A 17120-nucleotide genomic window follows, 5' to 3' on the forward strand; every position below is an offset into this window, starting at 1 on the left:
CCCCATGACTTCAGCCTGCCCATGGAGCATATTGTATGATGTACCAAAGCTGGACCAAGAGGTAGATCATTCGCTGCTTTCTGTAAGTCAGTAGTTCCGCATAACGGAGGCTGAACTGTTCTTTGGATCAACATCATTGCATGGTTTTCATTCAAGTTTATTACTGGTGGAGCACATCTAAACAGGGCGTAAAGTAAAGGACTCTGCATCTTCAAGGTTCCTAAAAGAACTCTGCCTCCAAGTCTTTCAGATCCCAGCACACAGTATTTGCCCTGATTCTGTTTCTCTGGTTCACTAAAGCAACCAACAAGGCTGGAGAAAGAGAGACAGAAAAATACCATGTTTGTCAGGTACATTCCCTTACATCAGTATAGGATAAATATTGCTGTCTTTGCCCTGGACACCACTAATGAGGCAAAGTAGCTTTCAAGAGGCTCTAGGGGCAGCTCTCAGTTCCGCTCTCACTTGTTTGGGGTTTCCATTACACGCTTGGATTAACCTCCAGGGAGTTATTCCTCATGCATGCACTGGGGTGGGGGAAGAGTAGCTTCAGACATGTTGTGGTTTCAGGTACTCTGTTGCTTGAAGACCCACCAGCCATGGGAGCCCAGAATATGTTGCTCAGTCAGAGACATCACAGAAGTGGAAGAATCCACATGCTCACAGGGTGGGAAGAGGAATTGAAAAATGAGACTCTCACTTTGCCAGTGACTCATGTGCCAAAAATTAATAGGCTTGTTGAGTGATATCACACAAACAGTCTACACAGTGAGTAGGGTAGTTATCATTTAGCACAGACATATACCAGCCTCCATACTCTCTGCTTTTGATAGTGCGTCCTGAAAATAAACAGATACCATTCGTTACATATCCCAGAGGTGGATCATTGGATTCCTAGTATGTTATTTCAAAGGATTTGGTCATTATGGTCCAGCACTTCCTCCCTAATCAGTTCCCTGCCTTGTTTGCCACTACCCTTCTCAGTTTGTCATAGATAATAGTGTGAGAGAATCGTTACCATCCATTTATAGAGGGCAAACACAGAGAGACAGTGCTTTGTGGCAACTGCATCAAACTTAGCACCTGGTCTCTGAAGTCAAAGATCTTATAGTCCACAGGCTGGCATCAGTGGAAGTTATACCACTGTAAACCAGCCCATAGCATGGAATGAGGTCATATGGCCTTTCAAACAGCTGGGCTTTCAGAAGATGTGGAGTGGAAATGGGGAAGGCAATCGCTTGCATGTTGGTTGAGAATAAAGCAGGGGGAGAGGTGCAGAGGTAGGAAAAGAGTTAGTACCTGAGGAGGAAACAATAGCTCCCCTGATCCACAACCCACTAAAATCAATGGGAAGGTGTCCCCATAAGCTTTGGATCTAAGTAGCACTGTCAGAAAAGGGTTGATGGCAATGTGGAGGTTCAAAACCAGCTTTATACCTAGAAGTCTGATAATAGACCATAGGGCAGGACAAGAGGAAGACATGAGACCAGCTGAGCAACAACCCTCTAAAGCAAACAGATTTTAAGTAAACGCTCCCTGGGCAATGAGCTGCTTTGGGAGAATTTGCCTTAAGTGTATTGCTGCCAGTATCACCCCCATACTTCACTTCTTAAAACGAGAACTTGTGATTATACAGGGTGTTTATAAAGTCCTTGTGCAACTTTAAATTTTAATAACTTTGGATGTACATGATAAAAGCAAACTGTAAATGATGATTGAAAGCATAATTCATTAAGCTTTTTAGCATAGTATAAGCTATGCATAGGGTAAGGATCACAAATGCAATTCATGAAATCACTCAGCAGCAACTAGAAAATGTTTTTATGGGTTGGGAAATTTCCAAGATTTCATAGACATTACAGCTGGAAGGGACCTCGGGAGATCATCAAGTCCAGCCCCCGGCCCTCAGGGCAGGAAGTCAGCTGGGGTCAAAGGATCCCAGCAAGATAAGCATCCAAACGCTTCTTAAAGGAGTCCAGAGTAGGTGCTTGCACCACCTCTGGAGGGAGTCTATTCCGGGCCGTAGGGGCTCAGACAATATAGAAGTTTTTCCTTATGTCCAGGAATCGGATTGAATGATGCATCACAAAAAACAGCAGTTACGATGAAGTCCAGAAATTGGCTGTATGAGCTGTATTGTGTTAAAACTTAATGAATTATGCTTTCAACTGCCATTTACAGTTTGCTTCCATCATGTGTACATCCAAAGTTATTAAAGTTTGAAGTTGCACAAGGACTTTATAAACACCCTGTATTCTTAGATTCCTCTGGTCAATGAGCAGGTCAGTGAAGATAAGCTGGCCTGAGAATTGTATGCATTTCAGGGATGGGCAGGGAAGAAAGTGATCTCTTTGGAACTCAATAATATAGCAGTGACTGCCCGTAACAGTCTGGAAGTGAGGGGTGGAGTTGATCCTCCCTTGTTGTTGTAGCTAGGCAGGGATTAGGAAGTGCCTTGATGCTGCTCACACTGAAAAAAGCCACAGGCACTAATAATAAACAAGGGAAGACAATGCCTAAGAACTGAACCATCAGCTCAGCCTCTCTGCTGACAATGGCAGGGGCCACTTTCGGAAGCCTCTCATGTTAGAAAGATTCCCACTGTGTGAACAAGCAGTGACAGAGCTTTCTAATAGTCTAGAAATAAATGGGGGGAAAAAGTTTCACCAGAGCAGAAATTTCCCAAAAAGGTATTTAAGACTAATCAATCCAAAGACCAGTGAGTCTTCATTGTTCCAACACCCCCCATGGGAGCTTCAGTAGGCTTTGGATTGGGCCCTTATGAATAAAGATGGAAAGATACGTTCATGTTGCCTGTTTAAAATCACCCTTGTCTGTTGTACCTGTGGGAATCCAGTCAGTGGAGGCCTGATCCCTACTGAGGATCTAGTCATTCTTTACTCATCTCCCTGATAAACTAAATAGGTTGAACTCTTGGGGGTCCTCATTGTAGGGCTCTTCAGGCTAGCAGACAAAGACATAAATAACAATATCCATTGGCTGGCAATTGAAACTAAACATATTCAGATTTAAGATGGACATTTTTTGACAGATTAGTTTAAGTAATTAACACTGGAGCAATTTGCCAGCATGGTAAATTGTGGCAGATTCCCCATCACCAGACTTTTTAAATCCAGATTGGATAATTTTTCTAAGTAGATGTGCTGTAATGCAAACAAATTCTGCAAAGTCCTCTGCCCTACATAAAACAGGATATCAGACTGGATGGTCATAATGGTCTTTTCTGGCTTTAAATCTTTGAATCTATGATTTTGAATCCAGATTCAGATACCACTAAAACATTTCGAGGATATTTAGATATGAGGTTTCGGGCTTGATTCCAAGCATTGTAACTGTTATTATTATGGTGTTCTCTTTATCTAGAGGATATGTTCCTGGAAAGCCCATCATCATCATCATAATCTCTAAGACCTATTTTTAATCAGCATTGTTAGTAATAATTATTTTAGTGCCATCCTTTTGAGGTGGTTGTATCTGAGAAAAGGCAAACTGGTTCCAATTATTTCAAACCTTTGAGTTGAACCAGAGAACCAAACTTTATGGGAGATGTAAAGAATTTTCACCTCACCGCCTCTTATGTTTCACTTTCATACTTGCCTCTGAATTTATCAGGAAACACCTAGGAGCTCTGGAAATCTTGCTGCCCTGGGCTAACAGCTTTACTGGGTTTGGCTGTCACTGGCTGTGTCTAGACAGCACATGGAAGTCTCATATCTGAATAGTAATGATGATACACTTACGGTGGTGGGATGGCATGCAAACTGATGTGTCCTTTTATTTCCAGTGCCTACACTGAACCTTACAAGGTGTGCCCTATCTCCATGATACCTGTGGAGGATGTCACATCAGATGAAGAACAGAAAAGTTCAGAGGATGAAGAAAGCAGCCAGGGGGATTCGAGCCTCATCCATAAGGTAAAAGATTTAGAACAATGTGGGAAATATATGAATTGCTCCTGGAGAAAGAAAAGGAAAATTAAAAGCAAACTAGGAATTTTCCAGAAGTACAGTTTTATCTTTCAGAAACCATAGACTCATTGGAAAATAAATGCTTGGCATAAGCATGTCAGCTTCAAGAAAAGTGAAGTTTTAAAAAGAAAATCTGACAAACAAAATTGTTTTGATCAGGTTAAAAAATCCTTTACCCCGTCCAGAATGAAGCATTTGAAATTTCAGTTTCTAAGTGAGTTTTTCATTGCATTTTTTTCTTTTAGATTATATAATATGTTGCATAGCATAGCATTTAAAAAAAACGTAAAATTCAGAACTAAGAATTTCAATCTGATCTAAATAAAAAGTTTTGAATAACTTGACATGAGCAACTTTTTTCAGAAGTTTGTTCCACAGGAAATTACCTTTCTTTTGTTTTGTTTTGATTTTGAACAGGAAAAAGTTTTGAGTTTGTTATGGAATAATATCTGCAATATCTTGTCTATCTGCTGCAGTATCTAACCTCTGATTGAGTCCCTCAGTGCCAATGTTAACTGGGATGCCACAGGAGAACTTAAGAGAAACTTGTGGCTCAACCCCAATGTGAAGAGAGAACATTTGCCTTAAATTTGGGGGTGACTTCCGGCTTCCATTGGGGCAGCTACACAAGGTGCTACATCACTGTAGCGCATTGCTACAGCGACACAGCGTAGCCGGGCATGAATTGTGACGCCGATGCTACTGCGCAGTAGCTGCTAAATATAGCTGTGCTGCATCAGGACTGCACAGTAATACTGATTACTGTGCAATCATTTAGTACTTGCTTAAGTAAGTATTAAATGACTGTGCAATAACAGCTGCACGGTCCACTGCATGTGTAGACGCACCCCGTGAATTTGAATTTTGTTACCATGTTTCTCAGAAGACCCTAGAAAATTAAAGTTTTTTAAATGCCTCTCTCACAGCACTCCACAGTTTCTGATGGACTTGCTGTGCTTGGGTAGCAACACTGTTTAAATCGCACAGCTGGAAGGCAGCATCTATAAGGCTTAGCAAAAGCAAATATGCACTTCAGGTCTCGCTCCTACTCCAAAGCCAAACTAAAATCAATTATCTGCCTCTGCAGGGCACTAAAAGCTAGTACTGCCAGGCCAAGGCAGGAATCCCTGTCTGACTGCACTTGGACTCACAGGCCAACAGTGGTCACAGCACATTTATTGAAATCTCAGCATCTGCAAGCTCCTGGAAAGCTACCTAAAAGCAGCACCCTCTGATTCTTGGCCACCTGGCTGCTGAATCAGCTCTCGAAGGGTATGTCTACACTGCGGTGTAGAGCAGAGACATGCGGGTTAGCTGCAAACAAGGATACTGCAGGCAGGGTAGTATTAGCAGTTTAACCACAGCATCACAGAGCTCAGTACTGCCTAATGTACCCTGCTATGATACATCTTCGAAGGTAGGTCTGCAACTTGGTACGGTAAATTAGTCCACACTGAATGGCCGTGTCCAGATCGTTTCTGATAGCCAAGCCAGATCATTTATAGCTAGCTCAAATATCTCTATACTACGTCCTGCAGTCTGCATTGTAGATATACCCAAAGTCATGGCTTGTGTATTCCTGGCTCCACAGAAAACAGAACTTGTGAGCACCAAAGGCTGGAAACTAGAGATTCACCTCTGGCTTAGCCATTTGTTTGCTGGAATTGCACCATTACGGATTTCTTCCTCCAGCCCTGCCGAGTCTTCACTGTCAGTCGGCCCACCGTGATTGATTGTGAATGGAATGAATCCCATCTCTCCATAGCCCTTGCCTCGGAGAACGCCAGTATCTTTGCAGAATACTGACAGTGGATTGTATTTCCTGCCCCCTCCCCTCCCGCCTCCTTTTGTTGTCTTCTCACGCAAATCTTTTGGGTGCCAAGGGGACATTAGCTGCTCTGTCAAAACCCAGCCTTGCAATGATGAAGTACAGAAAAATTGTTCAACTACCGGATAAAGTGATGTATCCCTCTTGTAGCAAACTACTCAGTGCAACATGAAGCAGTTGTAAAACATGAAAGAGTTCAAAAGCACTGTCACTCTGGGAGAACTGGCAGAGGTCCTTAGGTCCAGATGCCAAAAATAGTACCATGGATTTGGAAATGAACTAATCTTGTTAAAACAACTGTTTTGGGCTGGCCTAGCAAGAGTTGAATCTGGATTTTTTTATTTAAATCCCTGGGGGTTGTTGGTTTGGTTTATAGTTTCCCCATCCTGAGAGAAAATTAGCTTGAATAAAGGCATGAAATCACCTAGTTGATAAGATCTTTTTACTGTGTCCAGAATATGTGATTCTGACTTGTGTCTGGCTGGATTAGACTTACTTCATACTAATGACATGTGGATTATGAATAGCTAGGTATGGTGCTTTCCTCTCTTGCTTTTCTTTTTGCTGCCTACTGGTTGGAGATTTCCAAAGGGGTTCCAGTTTGCAGGGGGGGAGGGTTTCTCCCGGTGTTCCTTTTTTAAGGTTCATTTTACAAGTTAAAAAAATCTGCTTTGTACACAGTTTTCCTGGAATTGTTTCAACAGCTGGTTCCCTTTGAATCTGTGCTCTCCTGGGGATGAGCTTCAAGTGAGTCCAGAGGAATGTTTAGGACTTGCTGGCACCCTTCGTCTGTAAACAATTTGAATCCCAGCCAACATCAGACATTTGGGGTAGTCTTGGTGCAGCAGTTTTAGAAAACTGCTACAGATTTTTCTTCTCAGTGGTCCAATATTCTTAGACCAGCCTAGGTCTAGCAGAGGGAAAAAACAACAGAGTAACTGAGGCTTCTAGCTTGTGGTTCAGGAGGATGTGTTGAGCTTTCGTAGACATCTTTGGAACTGGATTTAAATAGAAACGGTGTGAAGAAGTGGAACACCAGGCCCCCGTTTTGAATATCTTCTTTAGTGTCACTGGGTACGTCTACATGTGTAAATAGCATGTAGCAATAAACTCCGGTGCAGTTTGTGCTGGAATATATTGCTCCTGGGTACAGCATTTACATGTGCACCCAGGACCACAGCACGTTGAGCCAGGGTGGAGCAGCCCTGGCTGGAAGGGGCCCCTGGGGTCAGCATGCCAGCTCAGGTCTGCTCCAACCTGGCTCTTTGTGCTGCAGAGAGGCTTGCTGGGGCACAAGCATGCTACAGGGTGGGGCTAGCTGGTAGGCAGCCCCCACACTGCAGCACCCTCGTGCCCCAGCCAGCCCCGTCACCATCTACACATGAGTTTCATCATGTGTAACTACTCTTCTGTAAGACAGTACAGTGTTTGTGTTGGGCAGTACTATCCTACAGCAGAGTTAATGTACTGCACACTAATAGGAGCACATATGTAGACAGAGACACTTTAGTCCAGTGCTAATTAGTCAGCTCCTTAGTAAAGCATCTTGTGTAGATGCACTCACTGATTGTATTCTAAACCCTGAGTGTGCATCATCAGGAATCACTTGGTGCTCTTGGTTCTTCTGTTTAAAACTGATTTTGAGCATCTACTTTTGTTCATCAAGCAAGGATTTGAAGTCCCTTCTTTAATTCTGTGACAGATGGTGTCAGGCTAAGACAGCTAAGGGGCTATAGTTTTTGTTCTAGTCTCTGTAGGTGCCGGTAGAGTGTAGATGTGCCAGGAGGCTGCTCTGATGCTCTGTAATTATCATGCTTCAGCCAGCCTCCACATCTCATGCATTAGTGTCCCTGAACTTCAAAAATGACAGCAAGGGTGTTTGTTCCAAAGTGCCCCCACTGCCATTTTGAAGCATGGGGATGCTAATAAACAATATGCTCTAATTAAAGTGACCCAACCCTAGCCCCGGAGCACACGTAAAAGTGCCCTGCAATTCTACACAGTTGAAGCTCCATCTAGTACTAGAAAAAATACTTTAGTACATTGGTACTAATGTAGTACTGCATCTGTATTAGAGAAACATCTGAAACCTGGGATTCAAAACCAAAAGCCACCTTTTCACACAATGAACTTGACCTCTGCAGCTGGTCCTCATTGCTCTAATGGTAAAATCTACTACCCTGGAGCCACACAGCCTTGAACTATAGAAGAGTTCATATCTAGGTAGGAACACTACCGTTCAGACCACAGAGTGCTCCAGACTCCAAAATTCCTCTCACTTTGCCAGTGCTTTCACTTTCCCTTTTCACAGCTGTCTCTGAGACTTCCTACTTTCAGCCAGGCTCAGAATTAGAACCAAGTTTATTTCTCAGAAAGGCTGATTCTGTGATACTCCACCCAGAGGAGGTCTGAAGAAGCACAAGCTTTTGAGCTTCACTCATCACTGTCTTTGATTTGAATTCCCCAGAGTATCCCAAGAACTGGGGGGAAGATCCTCCATTTAAGAACATAAGAACATAAAAATTGTCATTTACTGGGTTAGATCTTAGCGACCCCTAGATGTACTTTTTTCTATTGAAACCTGGAATTTCTATCCATAAAGATTATATGGTATCTCTCTTACCAGTTGGAAAATCCACTCTATTGGATTTGATGCAGTCTTTGATGTAGAGTACCACTCCTCCACCAGTTTCATAGTTAGTAGGGTCGGAAGGGACCTGAGCAGATCATCAAGTCTGACCCCCTGCCATGGCAGGAAAGAGTACTGGGGTCAAACAACCCCAGCAAGGTGACTGTCTAGCCTTGTCTTAAAGACCCCCAGGGTAGGAGCCTGCACCACTTCTCTTGGAAGTTGGTTCCAGATCCTAGCTGCCCTGACCGTGAAGTAGCGCCTCCTGATGTCTAGCCTAAATCTACCCTCTGCCAGTTTGTGACTGTTATTCCTGGTCACTCCTGGTAGTGCTCGGGGGAACAGGGACTCCCCCAATGCCTGCTGGTCCCCTCTGACTAGTTTGTAAACAGCCACCACATCCCCCCTCAGCCTTCTCTTGTGGAGGCTGAACAGGTTCAGGTCCTGTAGCCTCTCCTCGTAGGGCCTGCCCTGCTGCCCCCTGATCATGCGAGTGGCCTCCTCTGGACCCTCTCCATGCTGTCCACACCCCTCCTGAAGTGCAGCGCCCAGAACTGGATGCAGTACTCCAGCTGCGGCCTGACCAGTGTCGCATGGAGGGGGACGCTATCATTTCTATATAATTTGTATCCTGGTATTACAGCATCCCATTGCTTTTTTTCATTCCACCATATTTCAGAGATACATATTATGTCAACATCATTATTTACTGCTAAGCATTCAAGTTCCCCCACCTTTGATCTTAGACTTCTAAGATCAGTAAAAAAGCATGTCTGTGTACTTTTTATTGTTGCCTGGTGGGCTACTTCCAGGTGACCTTTCACTCATTAAAGCTAATTGCTTGTGCTTGCCCTCACCCTATTCCTTAGCCTCGTTTTTCATCGTTTCACTCCTATAAAGTGTATGAATCCAAACTGTGCGCTGTTTCACATCTCAGCTTTCCCCGTTTTTAGTTTAAAACTGATCTACCATCTTTTTAATATTACACGCCAGGAGTTTGGTACCAGGTGGAGATCATCACTTCTATACAGGTTCGCCATGTTCCAAAAGGTCCCCCAGTTCCTAATAAACCTAAACCCTTCCTCCATACACCATCTCAACCACACATTGAGACTCTGGAGCTCTGCCTGTCTACTTGGCTCTGCATGTGGCACTGGAAGCATTTCAGACAATGGTACCATGGATATCCTAGACTTCAGCCTTCTACCTAGAAGCCTCTCCATCACAAACCCAGCTATCCATGTGGCTAATAATCAAATTGCCCAGTACCACCACCTGCCTCCTTCTACCCTGTGTGGTTCTCTCCCTTGGATGTGTATCCTCAGCCCAAGAGGACACTGTAACATCAGTTGAAAGGTGGGTCCCATTTAAGGGATAGTTTCTCTCCTTCCTAGCTTGATGCTCTCATCCCCCCAGCAGCATGGAAGCTGCTACAGTAGACATGGGACTGCTCTACAATATCCCTGAATGACTCATCTGTGAGCCTCTCTGCTTCCCATAGCTGCTCCAGTTCTGCTACCCTAACCCAGAGGGAATATACTTGCTCTCTGAGTCAGGAGTTCCTTGACCTGGGTGCACACATACACCTGCCCCTGGGGCAGGTAACCATATATGCAGCACTCAGGGCAATAAACTGAGTAGCCCCCATGCTGCTGCTGGACTGATATTCCATTTAGCCTACTCCGCCCTAATTACAGCTAAGAACTAAACAAGAGGCTTAAGTGTTGATCTAACTGCTGACTTTTAGCTACTTCTGCTAACTATCTATGTTAGTTACTCTTAATTAAAGAAAGAACTTACCTTAAAGGCTCCCCTTCAAAGAAGCGGGGGGGAGAGCAGCAAACTGACCTACAAACTGTCCTTCCTACTTGCCATCCCTGTTCTCTAGCTCCCTGTTCACTCAGCAGGTCTCCTTTTATGCCTGAACTGGACCTGAACTGGCTCTGTCCCCTTGTTAGCGCTTTTGTCAGACACAGGCAGCAATCAGTCAGCTAGTAGCACTCACCAGCTGCTCACCACACATTGCCCAAGCAAACAGCCAAACAAGCAGAAGTTCATCAAACCAAAGACAGAGACAGACCAAGCTCACTTACCTCCCAGGAGCAGGATCTGGTGCTTAGTGCCTGGTGCATGGCTTCTCTTCCTCTTCCTCCTCTTGCTTCCAGCGAGCTGCTTGCTAACTGCCCTGTTTGCTCTCCCTGTTCACTCATTTACAGGATCTTCTACTACCGCTGCATTGTGAGGGCCTCTGATCTTCATGTTAGGACTCTCGTGCTTTTGAAGCAGATGGCTTCAGCCAGATCTACCCTCCGGCAGCCTCTTAAGACAAGCTACTCCCCAACCTTCATCCCTTGCCCAGCTCTATTCATGCCTCCTTAGGCCTGCAGCTTCTTGACACTGAAGTGACCTCCAAGGATAATTAATTTCCCAGATCTGAGTTATATTTGTCTGAGGCCAAGAGTGATAGGGAATTACTTTAAATCGGATCAGGAAGGATATTTGAGGATTCTGTAGATTAAGGACTATGTTTCATGCTTTAATAGCTGGTGGCATATTGGACAGGGAAGAAGTCTATTGTTGGCTTTTACTGTGGGAACATCAAACCTGACAGAGTTAATTGGGATGGTTCATAGTCCTTCCTCTTGAAACATTTCCACCTTTCCTCCACAGTGGAGTGACCCTGGATTGAGAGCTCCATGTGGTCAAGTAAAAGCCCAGAAATGGAGAGCTGCTTTCAGGACAAACTTTTCCAAGCAGGATTTAATGGGGGCACACACAGAAGCATAGGCCCCTGCAATGCGCTGCAGCAATCCTATTGGAGGATTGCTGATGAAATCCCAAGGGGTGAAGTGTGGGCTTTGTGCGGGGGAGGGTATGTGGGGTGGAGACACAGCCACTGAACTGTGCATTAATTTCTCCAGTCTTCTTTGTAGAGCAGCCAGGCTGAGGGCATTGTGACTATGGCAAGGCAGGAAGGTGTCTCTGGTGGAGTTGCATGATGAACTATTTCTGCCGGACTCGCTTCATGTGTTGCAAATTTACCAAAAGGGTGTGGGTCCAATGAGAAAGTAATAAGCTTAAAAATAGCTCCAGTAGTCAATGGAAGGACTTGAGACTTACACTGATAAGTTGCACCCTGGCTGATAAGAAGCCCACCCTTCCTTTACAATGGTGATTTGAAAGGGTACATTAGTAACGTGGTAAATACCAGATCACTAGGGAATGTGGTAGCAGTATCTTCCATTTCAATGATCCTGTTATATTCAAGAGTGGCATATAGCGAATCCTGTATTTCACCCCGGAGGGTGGGGTGACCTTTATAGCAGGCATGCCACAAATTAAGCCCTGAACTCCCCTCAGTACAACTGATCCCATCCTTTGCCCAATCCACTGCTCTGTTTTCTGTTCCCTGTCCTGTGCTCTGTGCCCAATCTGATGCTCTACTTTCTGCTCCTTGCCCTATCTGCCACTATGTTGCCTGCCCCCTCCGTGATTTACCTTGTGCCACATCAGAGGCTGCCTATGCCACTTAAGTACATATGCCATGGGTTGGTCAGCCCTCCTATTTTTAACCTCCATGCAAAGGACCACTAAAACCTGCTTTCTTAAGAGAAATGAGTCTGTTTAAAACGTAGCTGAGAGTTTTTCATTAAGAGTAGGAGTGATGCACAGGGCACTGCACAAAATATCTGATATTCCTCTCACATTGTGGAAAATCAGGAGGAGCTCCACTGAGATCAATAGCATAACAGGGTAAAAATTATATTAAGGGGAGTAGAATCAGGCCCAGTGCATACGTGATGTGTCCTATGGCCATAGAAACTGAAAGCATTTTAGTTGGTTGCCTAGGGAAGGTGCATGTGTATGTGGATCCAGTGCTGATCAAACTGAATGTGTAATCCCCAAACACAGGTCATGTAATATTCCATAAGGCTATGGGGTACCGTGGCATTCTGGATAGAGGAGAAGCCCTTAACACTGGACTTATAATAAGAAAGCCCTGGAAATGAGTGTCCATGACCCTCTCTTAGGTGCCAGAAATAAGGGCACCGCAGAACAAGGACAGCATATAGAGGAGACCTGTGCTGTGCACAAACGATAGCAGGCTAGGCAACATAGGGCTTGCAAAGAGCAAAGCAGCCACCATCTCACTGCTGCAGCATGTAAAATTGCCTTTGCCATTCCTTATCTTTCCACTGGATGGGATTGGTTTCCAGGCTCCATTAATCATTCTGTTTTGCAAACCTTTAACCTTCCTACATTGAAACGCAGACACACAAAACCCAAACACAAGCTGTATTTGGGAGTGCCCCAAGGATTTGTGCCCCATAAGGAAGTGATAAATTTAGACTGCTCTCAGTGGGCAGATTTTGGACTTGTATAACTAAGCAGATTCTCCAGGAGAGGTTCTTCTTAGACCACGGGACTGGGAAATAAGCCTGCCTTTCATTTCCAGCTCAGTCGCTACATCACTGGACAAACAGGACTCCTTGCTCATCACTAGGTCTAATTTATGACCACCTAGAAACAGGTTACCAGCCAGGAAAACAGGAAGTTTGGCCACTGAAATGCAGCCCCCACAAACACACCTTCCAGCACAACTAGCAGGTTGGCAGGGTAGGATGTCACCGATAAACCATACACTACATATAACATAAGCATGTTAACACCTCATGAAAAAGGGGCTCTGTTATGAAGCGTTAATGGGCTCCTGACAGATGTATGAGCTTTTGGTAGCTTGTAATGCTAAGCATCAGCCACCGGCCATCATTTCCTCATTATTCATCGTGTTATTCAGCTCCCTGGCAAGCAACAATATAATATCAATAATATATGTATATTTAATGGACAGCAGTGAATTGTTGGTTTTATTCTTCCTGTCTGCAACTTTTCTTGTCTTTATCCATATGATGCTACCCAACCATAGATTGTTTCCATCAAGCTGATTGCACTGATGATAAAGAAAGGGAAAATAACTATATGGAGACTGTTAGAAGAGGACACTGCAGCTTTTTACTTCCCTAAATACTGGACAATAAGTAGACTAAGCAAACACAGAGTCCCACAGTGTGATGTGCTGCCTATGGTGGACTCTCTGTTACATTTAGGTCTGTGAGATATTAAAGTTAGTGGGAGTTCTGCATGCAAAAGTTTCACAAGATCAGAGCCACCAGAGCTTTAGCTTTCTACCTCACTCCACAGTTTTTGAGGTGTGGGTCAGGCCCTTTGTCTTTGGTTGATATCTCAGAATGAACACACTTAGCCTGCTGATTCTTTAGCCTCTTAAACCCCTTCTTGGGCACAGTCTCAACTGTGCTTTTGCTGTCCCTGCTCTTTTTGATGCCATCTATAAACAGAAAGAGCTAGCTTAGGTGACGTTGAATCAACTGATTGAACTAGCAATTATAGCGTGAAGTCATGCAGAAGACAAGGGAGATTTGCACCTTATAGCCTAACTATAATAGAAATGCATAAGCTTTCATAAGCTGCAGGGTATTTGATCAGATATTAATGTTTTTTGATGCTGTTTTGGAATCAGTTGTTTCTAAATCTAAGGGGAAATTAAAGTTATGCCAGTAACTGCTCCTAGAAGTGGTTTGCCATAAACTGGGAGTTCTTTTGGAAGAGTTTTTGGGTATGTGTTTAAAGATTCATAACTTATTTTAGAGGTATTTGTTAAGAAGGGGTGATATGAAGGAAAACCTGTAAGCCAACCTTGTCATTGCTTTTTTTGCCTTGCAATCTCTCTCTGTGAAGAGGTGGTTCAAGCACTAAAAGCCTGATTGCATTTCCTTGGGTTGGACACAGCATGAGAACTGCTTGCTCAACAAGCCATGTACTGGCTGACTCCAAACCATGAAGGATGATAGAAATGGTGGAAAAGGTCTTTTAGATTAAATTATCTAATAAATGCTCCTCACTGTATATTCTCCAGTGTTTCATTCAATCCCATTTTAAATTACCTGGGAATGAGGATTCCCCTGGTTCTCTTTTGAGATGTTTTCACCAACTGTGAAAGAATTCACTTTCCCTCATATTTCAATGTAAGAGAAATGTTGTTATCATATGGGAACACCATCAATTGTTGACAGCAGAGTAGCCAAGGAGACATACCTATAGGCAGGGGAACTCCCTTCTCATCAGCACAGAGGCAGAAAGGGATCTTAGAGTCATTTTTGATTCCAAGGTGAACATAGACTGCGAATGTGAGGAAGCGGTCAGTAAGGCTAACCATACTTTGTCGTGCATCCACAGACAGGTCCAAGGAGGTGATCGTCCCCGTCTATGCGGCACTGGTCAGGCCACAGCTGGAGTACTGCGTCCAGTTCTGGGCGCCGCACTTCAGAAGGGATGTGGACAACATGGAGAGGGTCCAGAGGAGGCCACTTGCATGATCGGGGGCAGCAGGGCAGGCCCTACAAGGAGAGGCTACGGGACCTGAACCTGTTCAGTCTCCACAAGTGAAGGCTGAGAGGGGATCTAGTGGCCATCTATAAACTTACTAGGGGGGACCAGTGTGGAATGGGAGAGAGCCTGTTCTCCTGAGCACTACCGGGGGTAACAAGGAATAATGGCCACAAGTTGACTGAGAGTAGGTTCAGGCTAGACATCAGGAGGCGCTACTTCACAGTCAGGGCAGCTAGGATCTGGAACCAACTTCCAAGGGAAGTGGTGCCTGCTCCTACCCTGGGGGTCTTCAAAAGGAGGCTAGATAATCATGTGATCCCAGCATTCATTCCTGCCCATGGCAGGGGGTTGGACTTGATGATCTGCTTGGGTCCCTTCCAACCCTAGAAACTATGAAACATTCTGGTGGTGTGTCACAAACTTTTTGTGTGCCTTAGATTCTGGTGGAGATGAAGCAATTAAAGGCAGCAAGACTCTGCTAGGAGTAAAGCCAGAATTGCTGTCTAGGTCCAGTGTTTCCATCTGCTTTGCACAGGCAAACAGCAGGGATTGGAGTACACAGCTACTGAAGCAGGAGCCTGGGAAGGAAACATTCAAAAGAACTTCCCGCTGGGCTGAAGAGCAGTCAGTAAAGATCTCTAAAAAGGTGGCAACTCAGTTGTGTTTTAATAATCACTTGGGCTTTGTTTTAGAAACTTGATAGTTGAAGGACCCGCACCCCCAACATCCCCTTATTCCCAGAAGCCCGTCTCCGGACACTGTCGTCAATCTCAGAGTTCATTTCCTGGTTAAGCAAACAGTAATTAAATAACACAAGACGGGCAACGCCTAGAGACACTGTCTCAAAACTCACCCTAGACAGGTCATGTGCCACCCGGGGTCCCAGTGTTTTGTCTCTGGGCTAAGACATATTAATCACAAGTAGAATGACAAGCTGCGACAATCTGTATACACGAAGGGAGACCAATGGTGAAATATACTCTCCTTCTTGGCAGCAAAGAGCCAGGCTTGTCAATAGAGGACGTGCAAAGTGGCCAGTATTGGGTTTGGTGATCCAGCAATAAAAGTCCCATTCAGTTGCTTTATTATGTCTGCTAGTCAAAAGGCAGGGAAGATAAAGCACTTAGAGTATTCTGGAGTTAGCTGTTGAAACTTGGCAGCTCGTATGTACCTACCCTGCATGATACGTGTCATCACTGGTCACAAGCAAGAGAGGAACAGGGTAACTTTCTAGAAGTGCTGGTAAGTTGTACACACAAAAGAATGCAAGTAAATATTCACTGTGATATAAAAGGTACCTGAAGAATAGTATGAATTATCAAAGGCAAAATGTAAGATGGCTTTTAGGGTAAATACATTTTTTATATCAAGTTCTCTTACTTAGCCCATGGAAGAGCATCCTAAAGGGAAGAGGTAGCAGCAGAAATGTTTGACACATGAAAAACTAGAGTGGATGAAGCAATAGAACAATACTGAGCTGGTAGAGCGATGGATTAGATGGCTGAATCCAGTGAATAATTTGATTCTCAACATCTTCTGATTGTCTCCTGATCAGATTAAACTAAATAGACTAAATCTGGGCAAGATGGGTCATTTTGTGCCTTCTCCATTCCTGAAGCCTCATTCTTCTAGCAGTGGTTCTGAACTTCTTCCACACTGTAACTCCATGGGCATGTCTACATGTTGCCCTATGGCGACACTGTTTCTGCGCCATGCTTTAGCACTTCCCTTTGGAAGTAACCACCTGGACTGCATCGTGTGTGTGGTGCACGGTTAGTTTTAGCCACTACTTCGCTGTAGTGGCACTGTAAAATAGGGGATCGTGGCGCTACAGTGAAGTAGCTGCCGGTCACATGTAGACTCATGTGATACCTATGTTGCCATAATGCACCATACAGTGACATAGCACACCGGTATTGTGACATACGTCTACATGTGTAGACGCGCCCCCTGAGATCTGTGCCTAATCCTCCTCTGGAATTATCACCACTAGGTCGAGACCCCACAAGCTTGTGGACCAGGCACCTGATCCTCTTCCTTGGTGAAAATCTTCCATTCCTTTCATTTATTTCATCAGTAAAAAAATAGATTTATTGCAACGTATTTTGAATAGAACTTGATTACATTAATAAAGGCAATTTTGGGACTCCTTTTTGAAGCTGCAGTTTTCATATTGCTCCAGGACCTTGGTTGTCATGGGTGACTTCAATTACCCGGACATCTCGTGGGAAGATCACTCAGCAAAATCCGAGCGGTCGCAAAGCTT

At 44.3% G+C, this 17120-nt stretch overlaps 1 protein-coding gene across 1 annotated transcript in view; it reads left to right on the forward strand.

Moving 5' to 3' along the window:
• Positions 1-17120, forward strand: part of FGD5 (FYVE, RhoGEF and PH domain containing 5) — a 145906-nt gene that overhangs the window by 58378 nt on the left and 70408 nt on the right. Inside the window, exon 3 of the mRNA XM_019536536.1 lies at positions 3806-3935. Within this exon, the coding sequence (XP_019392081.1) occupies positions 3806-3935 (130 nt within the window). The remainder of the gene's footprint in view (positions 1-3805; positions 3936-17120) is intronic.

Source organism: Crocodylus porosus, unplaced genomic scaffold (genome assembly GCF_001723895.1).
Source record: "Crocodylus porosus isolate Cpor-Errol unplaced genomic scaffold, CroPor_comp1, whole genome shotgun sequence".
Lineage (NCBI taxonomy): Eukaryota > Metazoa > Chordata > Crocodylia > Crocodylidae > Crocodylus > Crocodylus porosus.